We start from the raw sequence: 25,806 nt of genomic DNA, 5'->3' as shown, positions 1-25,806 counted from the left end.
GTAGGGATATCAAGTAAACAAATAAATAATAACCGTAACAACTTACCTTACCTACACTGGACGGCTAAAAGACATGCTGACATGAAAATGATAATTATATACGTATATTTGATAGTGTGGCGTATTATTAGTTGAATGGTTACTCAGTGATAGGATACGTAAATATATGGTGTCGGTAATCCTCATTTTGGGTGAGGCGTCCATATATTTGTATATACCCAATCACTGAATAACCATGTAACGAATTTATCCTACAAAGACCCATCAGTTCATTGCAGAAGATCGATGTATAGGTGAATTGCTTCAGCGATGGGACCATTGTAATTCACAACCTGACAAAGGGAGACGACCTACTCAGCAGACAAGTTTGACAGCATCTGGAGGATTCAAGAATATATCTGTAACCCATGTGACTGCTGTTATCCAATAAAAAGCAGAGTATTTTGTCTGATGTGGGACAAGTAAATGTATATGTGTGATATGAAATAACAGAGAGCTGATCAAGTCTGGCTCCAGTTTGGAAAACAGGAAAAGACCCCAAGTGTACATGTGCTCCATTGCCATAGGCCTAATTTGCATCTTAACATCAGGGTTTAAGTTGACTGTTGCAGGAAATTCTGTCTAGTTTCGCTGGAAACAAGGTCTTTGATTTTTCACATTCAGAGATTCCATTTTAACAAGTTTTATTCTTTTCATGTCAATTCTTTTGATTTGAACCACATTTCCACATTTAAAAGTGCCTGATACTCATTATTTTCATGTGACTTGTTGTCTCTTGGCACTCAGCGCTAACAGGTTAGAGCAAGGAGACAAGGCTGATTGGCCCAGTGACAGCATAATGGGTGGGTGTCATGTCTGGTGTCTCCAGCATGATCTTTTAGTCATGTTATTGGCAGCAGCAGGTTGGTGCATGGTCCTCACCACATACACATGACGAATGACTCGTGTACAGCGTAAAATCCCATGCATACATACCGACAGGTATATACATATATATATATACACCTGTATATATATACAGGTATTTTCATGGGATTTTCTACCTGTGTTTTTCCAGATTGAAATCATGGGGGAAAGCAGACCTAAGGAGACGTTTGTCTCACGATTCCAGACATATGTGGCTAAAGATGGTCGATCCTTCACACCACTGGTCGTCATGGAGTTCCCAAAAGATGCAAAGCGGGCAGCCATCGAGTGGATAATGTCGAAAATTGAGACGCCTAAAACAGAAGGCGGAGCAGAGCTGCTGGTGGATGCTGTAGACCATAAACATTCACAGGTAACGTACAAATGAAGTAGCTGTATGCACATGTATGTAAGTGGCTACTTTCTTAATTTCATGGTGATGATTCAACAGACAAATATTTCATGTTATTCCGTATGTAGAAAGACACTGTCTTACAGTCTTCAAAGTTTGCAGTGGCCATTTTTTGCTGTTTATAGCGATAACATTACTAGGTAATCTAATGTCAAGTGATTTTGTTTATTTCGTACAGTGGCAAAAACATAATGAATAAGCTAACGATGCCAATATTTATGCTATAGCCCAACATGCCCAGGGCTCTCAATATTTTGATTCATTGCTGTACAAAAGGGGGCACTACTCTCTCGTGTCTCATCTAGCTGTTAAATGGAGACAACTGCTGCTTCATTCATAATAGTGCTTTCAGAAACCAACCTGTTTGAAAATGGCAAATATATATTGATGCAGAACTCTTACACATTGCTTCAGGGATATGTTTTTAAATGACAGTACTACACAGTCATAATTTGAACTACTTCAAGTTTTTATGACTTTGACACCATAAGTAAATCTCTTTACGCCTTACGCCGGACTGTTGCCACAGTAAGACATCCATCCTCTTGAAATTGTTAACAGGCTATTTAACTGAATTCAGAATGGAAGAGCACAAAGTTAGGCTCCAAAATGGCTCACAGTTCGACTTGCGAATATGAAAAATAAAGCCTAGCGACAAAATGACAATGTGTTAAATCCGATTCCCAAGCGGGTAGGTTTTATTTTAATACTTGATTTAAATCTTAAAGCCATTTCAAATGGATCAGTAGACTTTTTGCTGTCAATGAGACAGATAAGAACTATGGCTGTATTCTCTCAGAATATGTCAAAGTGCATGTACATGTATATTTCAACATGCAATGTAAGAGTTCTAAATCAAAAACACATCTACTTTATATCACCTAAAGATTAGCATTTTTCAACAGACACATTTTTTTCTTCTTTCTTGTGAAGTTTGTGTAAATTTCTTATCAGAAAAATAAGGTATTGGCATAAGAAGTATAAAAATCAGGCCCTCTAGGTGCTTCTCAGAATGCAATTTCACAAACTAAACTTTTGATCAAATAAAGTACGCATGCCCTTTCTGATCAGACTTTTATGCGAACTTTATGTAAATTGCCTTACTTCATGTAGCACTGGTACCGTCATCACCAAAATAAAACTTGGACGGTAGGGTGGACAATGGGATGCGTGCAAAAATGATAACGTGTTGGTATTTTTCATATACTGTATTCTACAGAGACTGAAATAGTATTCAATTAACCAGGACTATGACTACCTCAGAGACTCGAAAGATTTGTTACTATCATTTTATAGTTGTCAGTCACAGCCAATATCATACAATCAGTCCAAGATTGATATGCATTACAGTCTTGACTAGTCGTAAATGTAGCCCTGACTGGGCCTAAATAAGTCGCATTTAATAGCAGAATCATAGTGGCATTTCTTTTCCGTATTAAATCCTGTTTGATAATCTCATAAAAAGATTGCTCATTAGGATTTTGCAGATTTCAGTCTCTGAAATTTTTTTTTTACCCTACGGTTGTATACTTATTTCATCTATATATATATGCGTTAAACTTTTCATGCAGTATGTTAATGTGATGGGAGCTTTAACTTATAGCTGCTGTCATGGCCTATGCAATTTTTTTCAAGGGTGAAAGCAACGCAGAGGTCATCAGTGAGGTAAATTGCATGCTGGGAATGGATTATTGAAAAGTTAGCACATCATATCACATGACCCCTCCTTCCGTACCTGGTGCTGATTGTATAATTATGCTAATTGCCTGGTGTGTACTTTTGACTGCCATTTGTAGTCAGTAACATGCTCTCTTATGTTTACTAACCTCGGGTATTTTTTTGGCTAAGATCAGATTCATGGATTTGGGACATTTATCCAATAAGGTGTATATATATATATATATATATATATATATATATATATATATATATATATATTTATATATAATTAATATAGAACCTAAGACCCTGAAATATGATGGTATTAATTTTAGATTATCGGAATAACCCAGATAATAAAGAAAATCCAATAACAGTATATAAACTACTAACAAGAACTCGCTCACAAATACAATCAGAACACTCTGAAAATATTTATTTATTTATTTGATTGGAGTTTTTCACTGTATACTCAAGAATGATCATTTCACTTGTACAATGACAGCCAGCATTATTTTGGGAGGAAGCCAAACAGAGCCGTAGGATAATCCATGACAGTCTGCAGTTTGCTGACAGACCTTCCCACGTAAGACCACTGAAAAGATGGCTGTGATTTTATTGCAACAGTTAAAAAAACTTGTCACCAGTGCCAAACCTTTCTTTTCATTATAAGGAACAACAGTGAATTCAATTCATGCATCTTAATTATTTTATTATGAAATAAAACCTCATTGTTTTCGATCTCGTCGCAAAATTCCCGTCAAAAATTTAAGAAAACTAAATAAAATCTATGTAATCATAAGCAAGCCTTGTTAATTGTAAACTGTTATGCTGTCATAGTGTAGGCAAGTTACATGTATATGTTTATGTTCATATCTATGTGCACATATTATATTAATCACATATTATCATATAGCTGTATGGTCAGTTATTACACAACTAACTCTCCATCTATAACCGTTTTTACTGTAGGTAGTAAGTGACAACTGATATCTACAATATGACCTCATACTGAGATACCACGGAAATACAGAATTCACACACTTTCATTTTCCAGACAGTTGACTTCTGTTCCTGTCATTTTTAACTTATACTTTATTGGGTTTAAGTGGGTGTATAATAAATAGGTATTGTATGGGTTTGTGTGGATGTTGCTTGTGTGGCTGGTTGAACGGTGTAACATACCCTGTGGTGTGTAATCTGTGTACCACACCTGAAAAGTTTTTAAGTAACTTGCCAAAGGCCATGGTTTTTGCTTGGCAGTTCGGTTTCCCCTAGCCGTGAAACTGACACCTTTAGAAGTGAACAATTCTTGAGTATCCGTCTGAGTTAAACAGCAATCAAATACAGGTAAATAAATAAATAAATAATTAAATCAAAGCTTAAGATTTGTGCAGATGTGTACACGTAGTTTGGTAGATGACAAAGGTGCACATGTAGTTGATGAGTAGGCTAGTACTAAGTGTGTGAATATAACTTCATATTGAATAGACTTTGTGGTTTGGTTTTCATTTTCATTCTTCACTAAAAATAAAAACAGTAGTGAACCTTTTGTATGAGTTTACAGAAATTTAACTTGGACATCATGTTTGCAGAGTTTAATAGAAGAGTTCATCTGTCTGCGAAAAGCCTAAGAGGTTGTTGTAAAAAAAGAAAAGGATGGAGGGATGTGGTTTCCCATAATGCATTGGCTAATTACATGTACTCAAATCATGCCATTTGGAACTTTTTTCCATTATTATTTTTGATGATCAGTGTCACTGTATGTGTTCTATTGCTTACTAGAAACTACCGTGCCAAATATCATAACCAACAATTTGCAGTAATTATAATTTATAGTGTATAGCAAAGATATCCAGAAATTGTTTTCTCATGTGGTTATTATACATTTAGCTGTATTTACCTGGTTTCAACAGGAGATTTTTGGCCAAAAAATCATGTTTTCACTATATACGAACAATAGCTTAAGTAATAACCTTTGAGAAAGTTTCAATATTTACCTGTGCTATTTATATTATTTACATGATGCTAGAGTTTGACAAGCTGTATAGCGACCTACATTATAAACTTTATGAACTGTATAAATTATTACCCATTTTGAATAGTTAAACATGTAGAGACAGGCTGATGTTTTGTGAAAAATAAATATTTGAGTTATTCTGAAATATTATGAGGGCAAAATTTCGATTAGATTTGTGCTGATTTTTTTCCCCCTTAAGTCTTTAGTATTTAGCCTTTGATGTTCTTGGGCTATTTCTCTACACGTGTGATCAGTTGATAGTCAGGGCTATAAATAATGCATAGTTGGACTCTGATCTTGTCTCTTTTAACACATTTATTGACTTTTATCTCCTGAGTAGTGTGAAGGTACCTGTACAGTTAAATCTTCATCTCAGAGTTTGACAGCTCCTATGTGCCATGTCAGTCATCTATTTATTTCACCATTAGCTGCATGTTTATATAGATACTATGGTTTGTGGTGAAATGCCTTTATTGCTTCTCTGTCCATTGCACACTGCTTTTATTAGTCCATGTGCGTCTCTGTGGCTCATCTCTGTACTTCTACTAATAAAGTAAGTGTCATATCATGCCACAGAGACGCACACTGGTCTAGCTGTGATGTCATCAGAATCCGATTTTATCATTTCACCTTGTTTATTGTCACATGTTTATTTCTTCAGCTGGATGTCTTCAAGAGATTCTCTTATTCCCCGTAGGATTTGTGTCAAATAGCTGCTAAAGCGTTTCTGAAAATTTTATTTTACGTTGATGAAATAAAGTTAAGCAAGAAAATCGTTATTAAGTATGGTAAATGACATTACAATTTTACCGAAGACAATAAAGTTCCACTTTTTCCCAGATTCTGAGTGTTCTGTTGATCTTAGAACGGTGTTGTGAGATTTATTTTGGAAGGTGGGGAGTTAGCATACTGGAAAGATGTAAGTTTCTATCAGCACCATAATTATTTGTTGTGCATCACATATAGGTGTTACCTCTCGGTGAGAAAAGAAGTTTTTCAGGTATCAATGGTTACAATAGTGGTGCAAGACAGCACCTGAATTGTTGGTGCCCAAACTAATCAAACTGTATCAAAACTAACCAGCACATTAGGGGAAAATGTAAATGTTTACACTTTACCAATAAAAAGACTAGCTTACATACAAATTTCTTTTCATTCACAGAATTAAAGGCCTTCATAAAGTATCATTTTGAATTGCATTTTGTGAAACACGTCATGCATGGTCACAGTGTCACGTTTAAAGTTTGGAATCAGAACAAGGTTCAACCATCAGTTATTTTCTTTCACATGGCAACTGGGGCTGATTCCTCAAAGCCATTTCTGACTTAATTAAGTCAAAATTTGAAACTTCTTCACAAAGCGTAGTTTTTGGTATAGGAAATTGCAATTTGGACATATTTGTCTCAAGGTAACATTGGTGTGGTGAACAAAATTTTAACTTCTAAAGCCGAAAAATAAACTTTTAGGTTATATTTCTAACTTGGACATAAGTCAGAAATGGCTTTGTGGAATCTACCCATGGTAAATTCCACAGTTCTTAGACCGTTACATTTGTAGATGTATTTGTTTACATGTGCATAAGTCCCCTTAAGCTATGAACCTGGCTGCAAGTCATATGACAAATGAGTTTGAACTGGAAACATAGCATACATCATAGCATACAAGCCTTGGCACTAGTATGATCAGTGTAACTGGTAAAAGTCCAAAGGTCGAATACAAAAACTTAGCTGTGGTTAAAAAAATTACTTCTGGAATGCATTCATCACAGGCCCAGGCACCTGCCACCTGACCGACTGATGGTCGCTTTAGTACACTGAAAGGAGAGCTACGTTATTCTAGAAAAAATGCCCTCTAGCTTTTTAAAGTGATAGGATGCCTCCAAAATTAAGCAGGTGTCAGTTGGAATATAATACTGAAAACTTTGTTTCAAAATATTTTGAACTAAGTTAAGGGTGATGTTAAATTCTTTTGTGGGCTTTCTTCGATGTCACAAGAATTTCAACCACAGGTTAAAACACAACTAAAAAAATAATTTAATTCAAATCATTCACGAGCATCCAAGATCATCAGTATGATCCACAAAACCTGTGTTAGAAATCAAGCATTTAAAAGTAAGTTTCATTAGCTTATTTAATCTATTATTTAGATTCTTTAGCTCTGTACCCATTTGTTTGAAACTGTTCTAGGTAATACTGGCATTAAGTCATATTTTATATTTAAAATTTTAACCAAATTCAGCTGTCAGTTCAGTTGTTCTAAATTGGAGTGTGAAAGCAAGAGTTTAGTTCATATTTAAGATACTATGCGCATTTTTTTTTTGGGGGGGGGGGGGGGGGGGGGACAAGTGCAATTGAAGACTGGGCTTAAAGTTAAATCTGGTATTAAGATTTTAACCAAATTCAGCAGTCAGTTCAGTTGTTCTAAATTGGAGTGTGAAAGCAACAGATTTAGTTCATATTTAATATACTATGCGCAATTATTATTTTTTTTTTTTGGGACAAGTGCAATTGAAGACTGGACTTAAAGTTAAATCTGGTATTAAGTATTAAATCTGCAAACAGTTTTGAACAAGCGGGCCCTGGAGTAATTCTTGTTTCTTTTTTTTTTCTTTTTTGTCAAATTTATGTATCGTCTTAGATTTATCTGTGTTATTACTTTTATGTTTTGGACAAGGTTTGTCTTGTGAGCATTACAAAGAAACTCATTTTGGTAATAACTTAAACAGTTCTGTTAACTGTTTTCTGTTTGCTTAGCATTTGAAACAGATTTCATTTTGTTAATTTATATTTGCATAAGAATTAACTGTCCTTGTTTGGTGTCAGTTTGCAGTGTGCACATTTTTTTGCTACATTTTTATGTCTTGCTGTTTTAAAAACTGGATATCAGTTAATTATGCAAGTCTCCTCTTTTGAATAAATGTTGCATATACCATTTGAATTATTTTACAAAAACTGAGTTATTGTTAATTTTCTGTCATCGATTTGAAAATGTATAGATCATGTAAAAGAACAGTCAGATATATCTATATTTTATGTCTGTCACTTCTTTCTACCTACCTTATATACACCTGAACAATAAGATCTGATTTATAGCTGAATTTTAATCAGTCACAGTGGTATCCGTCGTCATCTGTTATATTAAAATGTGTTTATTTCCCATGGTGTTTTTGAAGGAATATTCTGCTGCTTTGGGTAAATCATACGACTGCTTTAGAATTATGCTAAAACTTCCATTGGCGGATTATAGATCACGACAAAATCATTATCGTCATTACAAACATCAGAAGTTGAAGTTCTCAATCCAATTTTCTTCCCAGGAAAACCATGTTGTATATTGGGGCAAATACCGATCGGTTGTTGCTAGGGGCGGAGCTTATGGAACTGAAGAAACCGTATACTGATGGTTATTTGAGAGAATTCAGCGTCAAGGACCTGGATAATTTCCAAGGCTCAGGTTTGACCTCGTTTTCTCTGATAAAAGAAAAGTGTACATATAGGTGATCGTAGTTTCTTGGTTGTTAATCACTTCCATCGGTCATGCTTGGTCGAAAGTTCAAAACAAGTTTCAAACACTGTTTTTTCTCTTCCGTTTCCACTCACGAATCCTTCATTTGTGTGCATCTCACCTAGTATATGTAAAAATGCATACTCTGAAGTCCAAAATACATCTAACTTAAAATGGTCCTTTCTGATATCAAATTGCTGGGATTCTTCCAACCTTTTCACATGCTTTGCAAGGTGTTTATTCAAGCATATTGTGATGGCATTATTCTGTGTAGACTGATAAGATTATACTTTTTGTGATGCCCTGAAACTGACCAGTCCAACCAATGTGGATATGTCTCCAGAGGCATGTTAAAAAGGCCTGTAAAGTGCACTGAAAGTTGCTCTTTCTTATGCATTAAACTTTACATAAACTCTTATCTGCCCCTATAAGGTCGATAAATGAATCAGAATCAAGCAAAATATGTCTCTTGAAAAATGCTTAACTTAGGTGAAACACGCTAATCATAAATCACACATGTATTTGACCTTGAATATTACCAGGTGACCTTGAGTCATTCCTGACAACAGCAGAGAAGCAACGGATCATTCTCCATGAACTGGAGACTATGCGGGCCGTGGAGAGTGATCACAACATCCCTGGCTATGAAAAGGCCAAGCTCTACCCAGGCAACTCTATAGGTGAAGAGATTTTCAAGGCCAACATGCGATGATAAAACATTCCACAGACGTATTTTTTATTCCACAGAAACTGAACATTTCATGACAAATGTCATACTCCTTACAGCACATTCGTCGCTCTCTATGCCTTTCACTTTACATCACTGCCACCAATAGGCAAGCTTGTACTTTGGAGCCTGCGAGACATTTCATAGGCTTGTTTCGACTTATCCACATCACCTTTGTCTCCCCATGGATCTATTTAATCAGCATTCATAAATAAAACTGTTTTCGGTGTTCTCTAGAGTGAGATTATGCATGCGTATAAATTATTTGAGACAAAAGTTGAGACGGACTGTTTATGTATTCTGACATCATTCCTGCCTCATTACCGTGACCCCAGTGACCTCGGCGTTGTTCAAGATGTCTGCACCAAATTTGCTCATGGTGGCAGTGATGTACAGCACAAGGTAGAGAGTGACGCATGCGCTGTAAGGAGTATGGACCAATGTTTAACAGGGAGGCAACTCTTACTATCATAAAACAAGAGAACTCCCTTCATGCTCATGTTATTATGATATCACATGTATAATTAATGCAGGTATTAATATGGTATATTAACATACTTTTTTTTTAAAAATCTGATGCATTATTTTGATCCTCTGAGATTGAAGGCTATGATACTTCAGTGCTGTAACCTTCAAACCAACACCCAGTTGTTGCTTCCTTATGTTGATGACAACATTTATATCATATCATGCACTGTAGAAACTTCGTAATTTTTTTTTTCTTTTGCAGTTGTTAATGATTCTTTGAGATTTTAAAACAGTATTGTTGTTAGTGTTTCGTTTTTTTTTTTATGTTTCAGTACGAAAATACCTGAGCAACCACATTGCTCTACAGCTCTTTCCATTACATGATATTTTGGAGCTGAAGAATCTTGGCAACCAGTGGTATCGCTCTTTCTTCAAGGAACAACCAATACGTAAGCAACTGTACCCAAAGGCTTGAAACAAATGTATGGCAGTAGAACGCTGTACATAAGTACAAATAAACTTCAACTTCCGTTGTGTTTAAATCACTGTAGATCTCTTCTAACTATTGTATTGGCCCTAAATGATTTATTTATTTGATTGGTGTTTTTACACCATACTCAAGAATATTTCACTGATGTGACAGTGGCTAGCATTATGGTGGGCAGAAACCAGGGGAGCCCTGGGGAGACCCACGACTCTCCGCAGGTTGCTGGCAGACCTTCCCACTCAGAAACGGAGAAGAAGCCAGCATGAGCTAGGCTTGAACTCACAGTGACAGCATTGGTGAGAGGTTCCTGGGTCTTATAATTTACCAATTTGCCACCAAAAGAGCCTTGTTAATTGAATGTAAATGTCGAAGTATTACATAACTTTTGGTCTAGAATTTACATTTTTTGCTAACCTTAGCAGGCACAGTTAAGTAACAGGTAAATTTTTAAATTTCAAGAGGTAAATTTTACATGTATGTGAAGTGCAGCATGAATTAAGCCCAAGTTAAGCAATGTTTTTGTGCTGTTGTTCGTTTTTTTACACTCCCAAATGTGCCTGATGTGGTATCCATGGAAACATGCACAAATTCCTCCACCTTTTTGCATATGAAATCACAACTTTAAGTGAAACTGTATATTTTTAATTCTAATTTTTGAGACAAAACTACATTGTTTGGATTGGCCAATTTCAGGGCTTCACAAACGTTAAATTTAATTGAACTACAAAAAAAGTATAATTTTATCAGTCAACAAACAGCGCCTTCAGAATATGCTTGAATAATCATCTTGCAAATTGGAAGAAGGTTGAGGAATTATGCCTACTGTATATTGAAAACATATATCACCATACATTGTAATGGCTTGGGCCCCCTGATGTTGAAAACAGTTAGCTACTGTATTAAGGAAAAATTTTGCTTCATTTTGTCTTATTTAGCTGTTTGATTCCTGTGGATATGTGTTTTACCAAACAGATTCACAACTGGGGGCCTTGTTGATGTATTTTATGTCTTCCGCATTTAAAAAAAATTTTGTTTTTGTATAACTCAATTTCTAATCAGATATGCACTGTTTCAAATATTTCAGACAAAATCCGAGCCTATTTTGGAGAGACAGTCGGGTTGTATTTTGCTTTTCTGGGCGTCTACACATGGGCATTGATTCCGCCAACACTGATTGGCGCTGTCTACTTCCTGACATCATGGGACAATGTCTACCGAGATGCCATCTTTGCTTTGTTCAATCTTGTTTGGGCCACAGTGTTCCTTGAGGCATGGAAGCGCTATTGCAATGAGCTAACGTTCCGATGGGGCACAATCAACACCGTCCGCTCAGAGGAGCCCCGAGCATCCTACCACGGCAACATTGGGAAAAACTCAATCACAGGAAAACCTGAACTGAAGTACCCGAAGTGGAAGCGGACTATGAGGTTCTACTGTATCTCCATCCCCATTGTGTTGGCGTGTCTCTACATGGTGTTCGTTGTGATGCTTGTGTATTTCAGATGTCAGGACTGGGTAGAGCGGAAATATGACCGCGAAGGCGGGGCACTCAACTTCATCAACCTGTACATGCCCACTGTGGGCTATGCTGTTGTCATAGGCATCATGAACACCATCTACAGGAAAATAGCCAAGTTCCTGAATGACTGGGGTAGGTTTTTTTTAGTGGTGTACTGTTTTCCAAGTTTAGATTTTAAGTAACACATTTTGCTGGATTCTGATTGATTCACTCACTGTGTAGGGTCACTTAAGTTTGATGAGAAAAACTTGATTTTGGAATGAATTTAAGGCCTCTGTATGATTCTACAAGCGCATTTTTGCAGGCTAAAATTAAAGTTTACTACTGTTTGTCTGAAAAAGTGCATTTTTAGAAGCAAATTGAGGTATGTAAATATTAGTTTAATCATTTAAATAAAATGACTTGTTGCTTTATTATGGATACTTGTATGTTTTCAGAAAACCACAGGCTACAGTCAGCTTATGACAACCACTTAATCTTCAAGCTTGTTGTGGTAAGGTTTGTTTTATGTATGTACTGTACTTTAATACAAACAGAGAGCCATGATAATGCCACCATTAAACGTTAAAGAGAATCACAGCAATTGTTTTCTTTCTTTAAATCATTGGCTATTCATATTCTTTTGAAATGGTTGAATTCTCTGACCTAAGGGCAAGCAAGGAAGCAAATGCTAAAAGATTCTACCCTTTTTTTCTTTCGAAAATGACTGCATACCTGTATATATTTTTGTTTCAGTTTGATTTTATCAACTGCTTCGTTTCGCTGTTTTATGTGGCATTTTATATGAGAGACATGGTCAGACTGCGCAGTGTAAGTACAAGCATAGAGCGTATGTAGAGAGATAGCATATATAAAGTACCTTAAATGACCAAAAAATTTCACCAACAAAAGTGCATTGTTAGGCGAATAAATTTCACAAAATGTTATTTTTGGTGCTGAAACTTACAATTTTCCAGTAGAATATCATCCTATGTTCCAAGCAAACCTCAAAACACATTTCTAAAATAATCAGAAATTAAAAGTCTTTTAGGGTATATAGATATTGGTTTGTATGTATAAAATATATTTGTAATTGTTCTAATTTTTGGAACACCTGGTCTGCTCTTTTTTGCCAACATATATGTGATTGTAGTAGGAATATTTAGGTTCTTTTTTCACTTGGTTAGTCCATTTAATGAACAACGTATTAATATCTTTACTTTCCAAAAATGTGGAAGAGAAAGGTAATTCTTTGCTTTCAACACTACTAATATCTGTCCTAAAAACTAAAAGAACTAGGGTATGTTATAGCTGTCTTAAAATACACATGAAACCTTGGTGTTTGTTTTTTAATATGGTGTACATGATGTGACCTAACATATAAAAGTACAAAACAGCTCGTCGGCTTTCTTCTTTGGGTGTAAATATGGCTCTAAGCAGCAATTTTCATAAGGCCCCTGTCGTCAGTCTGGAAATTAAATATCCTGTGGTGATATCAACAGTGCTGACTGTCAGAATGTGAGGGCACTAAACTGGCTTCCCAGTATGTTCATTGATGACATCATTTTCGAATATTTCCAATTATTAATGGAAAAATAGAGGGGTTTTTTGCCCCTCAAATGAAATTTCTTTCTCATGTTTTCGGTATTTGTTTTTTCATTTTCTTTAAAACCTTACTCTTTTATAGTACCTATTCATGTATCCTTTGAAACATATTGGATTACATACATGTACAAACAAACAATGGACTGTTGAAAAATGTCAACTTTTGATGATAAATATAAAGTGTTTATATCAAACTACATACTTTAGGTGTTTTTTGATATACATATGTATATTTCCGTGTAAGCTATTAGACAGAAGAGCTTCTCACCAATGCGGTCACTGTGAGTTCAAGTCCAGCTCATGCTGGCTTCCTCTCTGGCCGTAAGTGGGAAGGTCTGCCAGAAACCTGCGGAGGGTCATGGGTTTCCCTTGGGCTCTGCCTGGTTTCCTCCCACCGTAATGCTGGCCGTCGTCGTATAAGTGAAATATTCTCGAGTACAGCGTAAAACCGCCAGTCAAATAAATAAATCAAATAAAAGTTATAATTCTTATGTTGGATGGCCATGGTATGACTGGCATGCTGCCTACCCAGATCATTCATTTCTTCATCTTGTAAAATGTCCTCACGTCTGTTTTTTTCTCCACCAGCACCTTGCAGCTCTACTGATAACTCAGCAGATCATTGGTCAAATCAGAGAAGCAGTTATTCCCTTCATTTTCTTCCGTCGCCGAGCGCAGAAGATGAAGGAACTGATGGACGCTGCCAATGGCAAGGTGAAGGATGAAGACAAAAAGTCTGGCAAAGAGCCAATAGATGTCACTGTCCAGGAGCAGGCCAATCTGGAGTCAACTATGGATGTGTATGAGGTAAAGTACATCCTCTGCTGATTACCTGGGATCTGGGACAGTTAACTCTCCTTGAAAATGTAGTGCTCTTTTGACATTGGAGGTATCTAAGGTAGATCTAATGGATCACTCTACCACCATTGTAAGTCAGAAACTTTGTCCTGTTTTTTTTCCTATTCTAGAGTATAGTTGGAGCATATTGACTAATTTATTGTATTTTATTTTTTGAACCAAATTGCAAATTCAGAAGCATCCACATCCAAAATATGAAATACACATGCATTGCCAAAGATTTTGGTACTTTTATGATATATTTTGTGGTTTACTCATTTGCTACCACAACGTCATACTGCCCTCGCTACTGCATCCCTGTTCACTGCTTGGTCCCCAGCAGGCCACGGCAGAAATACAATTTTGCACTAAAAAAATTTGAAGTTTTTATTTTACGATTTCTGGCTAATTCAACCATTAGGTTTTCGGTGGCAGTTGGTATTTTTCTTCTGTGAAGCGTGAACACATCACGTAAAATTGTGTTTCTGTAATTCACATTGCTGTTGTTACTGGTACAATTTCCGATTGTTCAGGTTCACGTCTCTCGTTAATTCTGGAGAGTAGTTGACCTAAAGTTAATTCCTCTTCGTCAGAAGACTCTTTTATGTCACTGCTAACATGTGAAACTGAACTATCCGCATCAAAATCCTCCCAGATGTCTTTATTCGTAAAGCCCTCGTAATCGTCGTCTGTACTCGAGTCTGCCATTTTGGCAAAAGCCTCAAAGAAAGTCATCGAATCTTCTCCATATTTTTTCGCGCCTTTTTATCGCTTACAGCCAATGAAAATCTACAAACACTGCGGGTGTGGCTTCTGTAGGGTTTCATAAGGCAGTATTTGATAGGTTTAGCTCCCAAAAAATCCCAATTTGCATGCAAAAATAGACCAGTCAGAGACAGTGTTTCATGCGGCTTGAGCCGCTCACAGGAAAATAAGGTGCTGTCAAATGCACGGCTTGAGCAGCTCACGGGTACTGAGGGGTATGGCTAGGCTGCGGCTTAAGCCGCTCCCAGGAGCGAAAGATTTAAGAAATATCTTGGGGGTGAATTAACAATTTCTTTTGTCTCTGTCATGAGAGAATCACCCTAATTCATTACATTTGAATAGTTTCATAATAGCAAAATGGATTACAGTTCGCCTTTCTCAAGTCACACTTTGCAGACCCCAGTCTCAACTTTTTTTCCGAGCATACATATAGCTGTTTTCTAACCTATCTCTAAAGGGGTGCATCTATCTGTAGATATACATGTACAACTGGTCATGAAGCAAAGCAGAAATTGAATTTGATGTTATTGAAACTTAAATATATATACACATGTGGGTAAAATTGTGTGTTGTTATTTTAAATTTGAATCATTAAAACAATTCCAGAATTCATCAGGGGTAAGTATATTCTTGATGTAGCAGGATATTGTGTTGACAAAAGGTTGGATATGAGGGCTGGAAGCCTGGAATTGGTCTGTAACAACATCAAACTTCTACCTTCTGTGGGGTGGCATATATTACCAGCATAGCTTGTGCATGGCTGTTATCTCCGAAAAATGTTTACAGGAAGCTATTTATCATTTGTAACTTTTCCTCAAACATGTGAACACATTGGGAAATGCATATATTTAAGTGACACACTTGTTGTCACTATTGTGAGTATTCAATCGCAACGTGTTGCAAAAGCAAATATGCACATGTGTGTCAGTTTTCATAGTAATTCTTCCACATAGATATTACGTGCATTTCAGAACATTTTTCGATTTCATAAACTGATAAAACATAAACCTTTACCTTTAGAAACCCCTATCACACGTTTTATACACGCAACATCAGCATAATGTGAAATCATTTATCACTGACCAGAACATTTAGCTTAATTAATCACCAATTTTGAGTTATAAATGTACTGTACTTTTTACATACACATCATACATGGACCTGTTAAAATTCATAAAGGGATCTCTAATGTGTGCCTGTATGACTAGATACTACTTCATATCTTCCATTTCTTTATGCATTTTTTTTTTAAGCGTAAATACTAGTGTAGTACGCACAGAGAATCCTGTCACAAAGGATGCATGAAAAGGAACTGTAAAATCCCGCTATTCCAGACATGTGTTCTGTCCATATTTGTTACTGACATCGTCTTAGAGGGAACACATACATGACCTGCTCAGTGCCCCCATTAAGACTCCTCTAACCACAGAGATGTTTTGACAGCTATCATTGGTCACGTCACCACCTTTGGTTTCAATAGTTAGTCCTTTGCAGGTTGTACTGTAATTCTTCAACCTTTTCACATGTTAGCAAGGTGTTATTCTGAAGGCATTATTCTGTGCAGACTGATTAAGTTATATTTTTTTGGGAAGCCCTGAAATTTGCCAATCCAACCAATGTAGTTTTGTCTAAAAATCTAATTATAAAGTAGCAGAAAATTGCACTGAAAGTTTGCTCTGTAATATGGGAACAGGTTGGGGAATTAGGGCAGGTGTAGGCAGAAGTGTTTATAACTGCTGTCCAGGTTCACCTCAAAGTGATGACCATCATTGTCTATAAATTGGTGCTGTTGTAAATATGCAGATGACATTTATCAGAGCTGCACAAGGTCATATCAGGAAAAAAAAAGCTTTTAAAATCTGTGAAGGAAAGAAAATTGTTTGAAAACTTAATTGAACCATCCTATTTTTGCTCAGTTAAATATGCCACATGTTAGTTTTGACACAGCTTGATTAGTTTGGCCACGCCCAACAGTTTGGATGCCCAGACGTTTTCTGGGACTAAAATGGCTCTGGATATGGCTCTGCAACAATGAAATTTTTGAACAGGGGCCTGCTTGCTTACTGAGGTTACTGCTCCATGTAAATTTCAGTCATTCTAGCGCTTTCCTTTCAAAATTCAAAATCCCGAAATTGTAGAATGCTTTTCCTGGCATGGATGTATACAGGACTCTGTCTCTGTGCCAGGCAGCGCATGTGCTTAACTGTGGTAATGCGTATGGGCATAAAGTAAGCTTTTTGTAAAATTCTTATGAGTAGTAAACCTCTGTTAAATATTGTTTGAAACTGGTGATGGAATCTACTTATCCACTTCAATTATGACATAAAAATCTAAACCAATGTCCAGAGGAATTCAACCATTTTGTAGCTGCATATGTTAGTCATTTAACATGTTTTATGCCTGTACGTACATATATCTTCATCTGTGGCCGAGTGGGTTAGCACGCCAGCACAGCGCGATGACCCAGGAGCCTTTCACTAATACGGTCATTGTGAGTTCATCCAACGTATGCTGGCTTCCTCTCCGGCCATACATGGGAAGCTCCACCAGCAACCTGCGGTTGATCATGTGTTTCCCTCCAGGCTCTGCCTGGATTTCTCCCACCATAATGCTGGCCGCCATCATACAAGTGAAATATTCTTTAGTACGGTGTAAAACTCCAATCAAATAAGTAAATAAATATATCTGGATCTTTGATAGTTCATGGATTATTTCTGTATCATGGTGTTGTTGAAAATCATTGTTCACATCATGTAGTTTTGGTACATCAATTGTTTGACAGTGTGAAAGATCTACCAGTGTGTTCATTGTTCAGTGCTGGAGAGCTCAGAAAATCATAATTATTACACATGTATGACTTTTATCAAATTCAACTCAGTATGACAATATCAAGTGGGGGAAATTTAATTTACTGTAAAGGGGCAATCCTTTTGGGGTTTGGACCAATGAGTCCATGGGATTAAAGGGAAATGAAATTAATTTACAATAAAGGAAAACATAGCTAAGAGAATATTGGAATATCGGAAGATGAAGAATATGTACAGTACGTCTTCAGCGTTGACCAGAAACTCAGAATGAATGAAATAACGTCACACACTGATTTTACTATAATTCTTCTTATTTTATCTTGCATATTAGTAGTGCAGAAAGCTAAAAATAACATTTTGCTTCCGTTTTTCGTTTTTTGGAAAAGTAAATATATGGGTATGTTGTTCATTACATGGACTAACTGTATCAGCCAGTGACAGTTACATGTGACCAGATTTCCCCAAAGGTAGAAGAGTCAAAGAAGTATCATATTTCCCGAATCAAGAATCAGTTTCATACTGTCACATATTAACTTTGTATTCCTGTTTCAGGGCACTCTGGATGACTACCTAGAAATGTTTCTGCAGTTTGGATACGTCTTTCTGTTCTCCTCGGCTTTTCCGATGGCCGCCTTTTGGGCGCTGCTCAACAACGTCACTGAGATACGTACAGATTCCTTCAAGATGTGCCGCGTCTTCCAGAGGCCGTTTGCTCAGACAGCTGCGGGCATTGGGGCCTGGCAGGTAATGGAATAGTTACAGGATCCACTGAACTTGGGTGTGGGATTTTAGTGTTGGCCAACTAAAATGATTTTTACCTGTCTCCAAGCTAGTCCGCTGTTCTGTCGGTTGGTGGGTCAAATTTTGAACACCTTATCTTTCAATCTGAGCATACTGTCTTTTGACATGGGTCTGTGATTTAACAAGGGGCCAGAGGGGGACAGAAGTTGAAACACAAAACAGGGACCGAGATTCCTCAATTCTTTAGCTGATCAGTAAATCTTCTCAATAAGCCAGATATCACTTCATTACAGGTAGCATTTGAGGTGATCAGCATTCTTGCAGTGATGACAAACACAGCCCTGATAGCACTGAATCCAGAGGTGCGCAAACTTCTACCATCAGACTTCACCCTTCTGGATGCTGTGCTGCTCTTTGTTGTTGTGGAGGTACGTACATGTGTGATGTTCAGTTAGTAAGTTACACCTTTGTCAGTGTGGAGGAAGTGGTCCATACGATACTGAGTTACACCTTTGTCAGTGTGGAGGAAGTGGTACATACGATATTGAGTTACACCTTTGTCAGTGTGGAGGAAGTGGTACATACGATACTGAGTTACACCTTTGTCAGTGTGGAGGAAGTGGTACATACGACACTGAGCTACACCTTTGTCAGTGTGGAGAAAGTGGTACATACAACACTGAGTTACACCTTTGTCAGTGTGGAGAAAGTGGTACATACGATACTGAGTTACACCTTTGTCAGTGTGGAGGAAGTGGTACATACGACACTGAGCTGCACCTTTGTCAGTGTGGAGGAAGTGGTACATACAATACTGAGTTACACCTTTGTCAGTGTGGAGGAAGTGGTACATACGACACTGAGCTACACCTTTGTAAATGTGGAGGAAGTGGTACATATGACACTGAGCTACACCTTTGTCAGTGTGGAGGAAGTGGTACATACGACAATGAGCTACACCTTTGTCAGTGTGGAGGAAGTGGTGCATACAATACTGAGTTACACTTGTGGATTAGCATGATATTGCCATGAGGGTGGCGATCCTCAAGTTACCCATAAGTAGTAGTCAAAATTCATTTTGTTCATGTGATTGAGGTTTGAGTATAAAAAAGCTGCAGTGCTTTGAGAAATCATTGTAATTCCAAGTCCGACATGCTGTCAATGTGTATCTTATTTCAATCCCAAAATGCATTTCATGTTCCGATGGTGATGTGATAATTAGATTGCTCGACTAGTCATTTTGATTTTGAAAACTGTAAATGACCTAAAATTTTGCCCCGCTGCTGCCCCTCCCCGCCAAAAGGTAATTTTTAAGAGGTAGGTAAAAGTGAGGAAAACTTTCTTTTGATGCTGAAACTTATATTTTCCCAGTAAGATGTCATCCTACCTTCTAAACAAACTTCAAAACAAGGGGGAAATTTTAGGTCCTTTACCTATACATTCATGACGTACGTGGGAAGGTCTGCCAGCAGCCTGCGGATGGTCATGGGTTTCTCGCTGGCTGTGCCCGGTTTCCTCCCACCATAACACTGGCTGCTGTCATATAAGTGAAATTTACTTGAGTACACCAATCAGATAAATGAAAAATATACATTCATGACAAATGTTTAGATGTTTATCAAGATAGGTTAGCAGTATCACGAGGTAAGGGATACAAGAGAGATTTATTTTATTTATCTGATTGGTGTTTTACGCTGTACTCAAGAATATTTCAGTTGTACGACGGCGGCCAGCATTATGGTGGGTGGAAATGGAGCAGAGCCCGGGGGAAACCCACGACCATCCGCAGGTTGCTGCCAGACCTTCCCACGTACGGCCAGAGGGGAAGCCAGCTACAAGAGAGATGATTTCCAGTCAAGAATGTGAAGTCAGAATTCAAAAAATGTCAGTAATCAGATGTTTTTGTTTAGTAGGTGTCAAACATACAAGACATGTAGCTTACTAACTACATAATTGTTGATATCGCATGTTTTAGTTGAAGTGGAGGGATACTGATTTTTGTCTGTCCATCTGTCTGTGTGTATAGCTTCGGTTTCCATGCAATAACTGCACTGATTATTGTCCTGTTTTGGTACACATTTGAGCGCAGTTTACTTAGTACAGCCTCGCCAAAACCAGCCCAGTCCATATTTGCCTTTTTGATAAATTCCATGATTCTTAGTGGTTGTTGATTTTCCTTCTCAATAACTTCTCCCAATATTGTGTAATCTTCAAACAAAACAGGTTCATTTTGTTTTCTCCTCAGTCCATGTTTTGCGTATTTAATGAATTCCATGATTCTCAGTTCTGTGAATTTGCCTGTTGATTTCAGCATGTCATCCTTGGCCTAAAAGCCTTCCTGGCCTATGTCATCCCAGATGTGCCCAAATGGGTTCAGTTGGAGCTGAGCAGGATTGAGTACAAGTCAAAGATGGCCCTTCACAAGGAGGTGAGACCAGCACTGCTGAGTTCTATTTTTTTTTTTTGCATTTCATGCTCTTTTGACAGTCAGGAGTATTACACTTCTAATACTAAATGTGGAGGAAACTTTTGTGCCTGGAGCAAATTACCAACTTTTGGCAAGTCACTGATTGTCTTTACTAAATATGATTATATTTTTGGATTCAGTTTTTCTTGTTTTTTTTTTTAATCAGATTTGGGAAATATATTTTGACAGGTAAAAGCAAAGTTAAACATCAACTAAAAGACAAAGTTTCTTTGTTGTAAGCCTTCTGCTCCAATAAAGAAAATATTCCATTTATTCTTTGCAGAGGTTACTTGAGGCTGACAGAAGAAAACAGAACAAGGGAAAATAGTCTGCTAGATGAGTTCGAGACAACATCAAGTGTGCAATCAAACTGCCTCCAATGTACATGCTGGAGGACATTTTTCAGGAGAATATTTTTTTCTTTGAGATACCATATTCTAATGAAATGAACAGGAGTGAGAGAGAAAGAAAATTGCAAAAAAAAAGAGTAAATGAGGTTATCATTTAAAATCTGTTTGTTGGGCATATCCTGACCTACCCTCCAATAAAAAAAAAGGTTTTATTGTGAAAGTTTTTATTGGGACTTTTTTTCCCCTCTCATAATTTTTTTCTTCTAATACCTATGTTTTTCATGAACCAGAATTGAAAAAAAAAAGGAACAGGATTTTCTATCAACCACCCATAAGTTTTTCTCAAATGGTCGGGTTATGCCCAACAAACAATTTTGAGTTACCCTGATATTAAAGACTGGTTAAATACATTCAAGAAATATCTTACTCCAAACAGAAAATAATTAAATTTTAAATTGTGCTCAAAACAATTTTTTTTTTTCACTCTTTATATGCATTTTTATATTTGAAAATATGGACGCAAATCTGAAATAGTAAACGTTCACAGCGAATTGAAAGCTGTCAGAGTTCTGTTCTGTTGCGAGAGAGGGCTTAAGACAAGAGTTTTGCAAAATTTAAAGTCTTACCAGTTCACCTTTAATACTGCCATACAGAAACATCTTACTACAAACATTTTAAATTTGTGCTCTAAGGGCATTTTTCTAAAATAAGTAATAAATTTATTTGAAAATACAGTCGCAAACCTGGCCACTAGAAATTTGCTGAATGTTGAGCATTTTTGTAGAGCCTGGTATGATCGAAATTATTATTTTTGAAATATTTGTATGTAAATTTTAAGTTCAACACTCTGGGTTGAGATGTATGTTGTGCATCACATCATTTGAATTTGTTGCAATCTCTGCCACATTCTCTTTACTGGCTAAAGAGCAGCTTTGATGCTAGTGTCATGTATTTGAAATGGATGCTTTTGATTGGTTGGTTTGTAGGTTGACAAAATATTCTGATAAATGTTATTGGTTCAGCAATATACGACACAAAATTTATTGTACATGTTTGATCTCGGATGAAACATTTGTTTAAAAACAAACAGGTTTTGTTGTGGGTAACACTATGATGTGTCAAATAAAATGTTTGATAACAGTTTGCATATCCTAGTCAATAAAGCAGACATGTCCTCGTATGTATTTTTGCATTAAACATCAGCAGCCTGTGGTTTATTCTTTGAAGGAATACACAGGTTCCTGATCAGATTTTTGTCTCAATGTTTCTTTCCTTGTAAGACACTATTAAATTGAGCTCATTTCCTCTCAAGAACTACTTTTGCTGGAAGAAATGGGCTTCTTAAAACATCAGGAATTTGTATATTTATAAATTATCTAAAGTTTGAATGCTTTAGTTTAGCGTGTAGCATACATGTATTTTACTATTTAAGATACTAGTAACAGCAATGGTATTATTATAACCACATACTGGTATTTTAATGCTCTATCTTTTTCAGAATACTGTGATTGGCTGTAAACATATTGTAGAAATTATCTTTCAAGTTGAACTGTTAAAGCCTTTATAAAGATTACTGCTATATTACATATTTATTTATTTATTTATTTGATTGGTGTTTTACACCGTACTTAAGAATATTTCACTATATTAGATATATTAAGTACCCTAATACTTCAACTGCCTTTGTGACCAATATTTTCAAATGTTCTTTGATAACTGTGGGGGTGGGGAGAAATAGTTTGCAAAGTTTTATGAAGCCTGCACCCTTAGTGACACAAACAAATCATTTTTGAATTTTGTGTAATTGTGTGCATAAATTCCACGGCTTAACAGGTCAGAGAGGTTGAAGATATTCGGGCCTGATATTTCGTCCAGAAGAACAATATTTTATTTGAAAATAAATAAGAGAACAGATCTATCTGGTAAACATCAAAATTTTCAGATGATATTACTTTTTATTCTTGAAAAAAAATATATACATCAGTGACACATTAAATATGGATTTGCATTGTACTTGCCCTTCAAAGTGCATGTAGATGCAAGCATACCATAGTAATGCTATCATAAGACCCTCTTAAAATATATTACATACAAGTTGTATTTCTTTCCCAAGAATACCCACATGTAGCTTTAAAGTCAGATTTAGACAAATATATATGTCTTAAATTTCTACTCACTGCCACTTCGCTGGTAAAGGAGTGTCAACATTTACATAGCATTTCTTTTGAACTTTTTTCTCGTCATTTTGACATAACATGTATTTGTGTATGTAAAATGTGAACAATGTTTGCAAGCCATCTGTGGCATACACACACGTACGTGATACACTGAGGTAGAGTCGTATATGTCTACACTCAGATGTAACCTGCTCAATGCTGATGTTTGGGAAGTGCAGATGCACTGTGGTTTTGTCTCATTGTTACATAAAATGCAGACTGTTGATTAGTGTATACTCATATGCATAAAAAAAATATTTTATGGCGCATGTTTAAAACACGTATAATTAGTTCTTCTGACATACTGTTATTATGGCAGTGTATTTTCTGTGAGATTTCATAGCATGAATTCTACATACATGTACATGCCATATGGATGTGCAATGTATTAAGTTTATTTATAAATTTGGGGGTGCACCTGTTATTAGGCCTAGTCTGAAAACTCACATCTCCTTTAATGTTCAATGAATAAACCATCAGAGTATGCGCTGCACATTATATTGGGTATACCTGTATGTGACAAAATGGCAGCCTCAGTGTACTGCTGAATTCTCATTTTTTAATAAGACTCTTTGTTTTTTTTTTTGATATTAAAACAATCCATATATTTTTGGTTGTAATCATTCTATACTTCCATTACTTTATACTAAATGTGTCGTTCTGAATTCTTACTGTCAAGTTATGTCTTACACTGACAAAAGGTATTTGTTATACGCAGATATTTGAATTTATTTAAGTGTTAACCTGTGGTATCACTAATTATTTTGTTTTCCAGTTCATAAATGACGTTAATTATGGCTTAATTCTGTGGCTCAATAATTTTAAAAAGTTGGTACGAAGTGGCTGCCTATTGCAGTCCATCAACACCCCATATGACGTGTGTAATACACTGCATGGCTGTACAGGTCTACATGGGCTGGCATACCCATATTACACGCTGTGAGCCCTTCGTGAGTGACTCCTGTGATCTTCCTGCTTACTTTCAGTGTGGCTCAGGTACATGTCTTTAATTATTGAGAAGGTAACGTGATAGACATGTATAAACATGTGTTTTGAAACTTACGTTATAGGCCTGGACTACATGTACTTTCACTCTGATTCTGTGATTGGTTTAGTTTTAAATTAAGAGAAATTTTGTTTTTATTAAACCAAGAAAGATTAGCACTGAATGTCTCCATTAGAGATGGACATGAACATTGTGATATTTCAATGAAATCACACAAAATGAGTTACTAACTTTGGTAATAACATCATGAAGATCTGATATTTATATTATCTATTTCCCGTGCTGCTCGACTTAATTAAGCAGCCAATCAGATTGTGTATTTGAATTCAGGTGTTATACATGACACAGTTGGCTGGAAATCTACAACAGAGGTTAGACACTACAATTGTCATAATTACGTTCCTGATGTTACCTGTCAGGTCAGGGTTGACATAGTTGATACCTGTACATGTGTGATTTATTCTTATAAATAAGGTGTTTAGTTTTTGGATCTGGTGTGTGGCCAAACATTTTGGTATGGTGGATTGTTTATTAGGACTTTACCCATAATCTTAGGCTTGTGTAGTTTTCCTGGAGATAACTGTTCCATACTGAATGTCAGAATACTGACAGAACAGTCACATCATCTATGCAATCTTTCAGCTGCTGTCAGGCAATGTGACTGAGGTCGACCAATACGGCCTCCGTTTACATTTTTTTTTTTCACCATGTGCTGGTTTGTGACTTCATTTACACTTTTTATGTTGAGGTCAAACAGCTTTTACTCCATCCTGGTCATCGATACTGAAGGTGAAATGTCAACGAGTGTTTGCCTGAACACAATGGGCATTTGGTAATGTAGGGAAGTAGGTTTTATTTACGCTTGCTTATGAATTAATATGCTTGTTTTGATTAAAATTTACTCTATTTTACTTCTTACAGCTGTGTTATTTTTTGTATCTCCAAGGAGTTTCATCCAGACTCCACAGGGTTTATTCTGTAGTTCACAAGTAGCAGCATATGCCACATGGCCTGCAACGGAGATTACCCATTTACTGCATGCAGTGCTTTACAGTGCACCTACTATGGTACTTGCTACAGTTATTTGGTACTAGTAAAAAATAGTTTAGTACTGGTAACACTGCTATGATCTCTAATAATGCAAAGAGTGCCTCATTATTTCTCCCAGCGTGTCGTTTGCTAATTTGGCACTTTGCCGCTGTATTTGTATATTTGAAAAACAGACATTAAGACTTACGTATAAATAAGTGTTACGCCTTACAAATCCAGCTTGTTTGTTCTGCCGCTGCTTTAAAGCCTGTGCAGTGCACAAGAGGTTTGTTTGGGCTTAG

General features: G+C 36.6%; 1 protein-coding gene across 1 annotated transcript in view; it reads left to right on the top strand.

The window, feature by feature from the left end:
* Positions 1-25,417, top strand: part of LOC135465410 (anoctamin-10-like) — a 58,152-nt gene extending 32,735 nt beyond the window's left edge. Inside the window, exons 2-13 of the mRNA XM_064742645.1 lie at positions 1,058-1,280; positions 8,316-8,450; positions 9,044-9,181; positions 10,029-10,145; positions 11,268-11,834; positions 12,140-12,195; positions 12,438-12,512; positions 13,875-14,093; positions 18,248-18,439; positions 18,730-18,864; positions 20,748-20,864; positions 21,187-25,417. Coding sequence (XP_064598715.1) covers positions 1,067-1,280; positions 8,316-8,450; positions 9,044-9,181; positions 10,029-10,145; positions 11,268-11,834; positions 12,140-12,195; positions 12,438-12,512; positions 13,875-14,093; positions 18,248-18,439; positions 18,730-18,864; positions 20,748-20,864; positions 21,187-21,231 — 2,010 coding nt within the window. The 5' untranslated portion in view covers positions 1,058-1,066 and the 3' untranslated portion in view covers positions 21,232-25,417. The remainder of the gene's footprint in view (positions 1-1,057; positions 1,281-8,315; positions 8,451-9,043; positions 9,182-10,028; positions 10,146-11,267; positions 11,835-12,139; positions 12,196-12,437; positions 12,513-13,874; positions 14,094-18,247; positions 18,440-18,729; positions 18,865-20,747; positions 20,865-21,186) is intronic.
* The last annotated feature ends 389 nt before the right edge of the window (positions 25,418-25,806 follow it).

The sequence above is a fragment of the Liolophura sinensis genome, chromosome 5 (assembly GCF_032854445.1).
Source record: "Liolophura sinensis isolate JHLJ2023 chromosome 5, CUHK_Ljap_v2, whole genome shotgun sequence".
In the NCBI taxonomy this organism is placed as follows: domain Eukaryota; kingdom Metazoa; phylum Mollusca; class Polyplacophora; order Chitonida; family Chitonidae; genus Liolophura; species Liolophura sinensis.
This window is presented reverse-complemented; position numbering and strand designations above follow the sequence as displayed.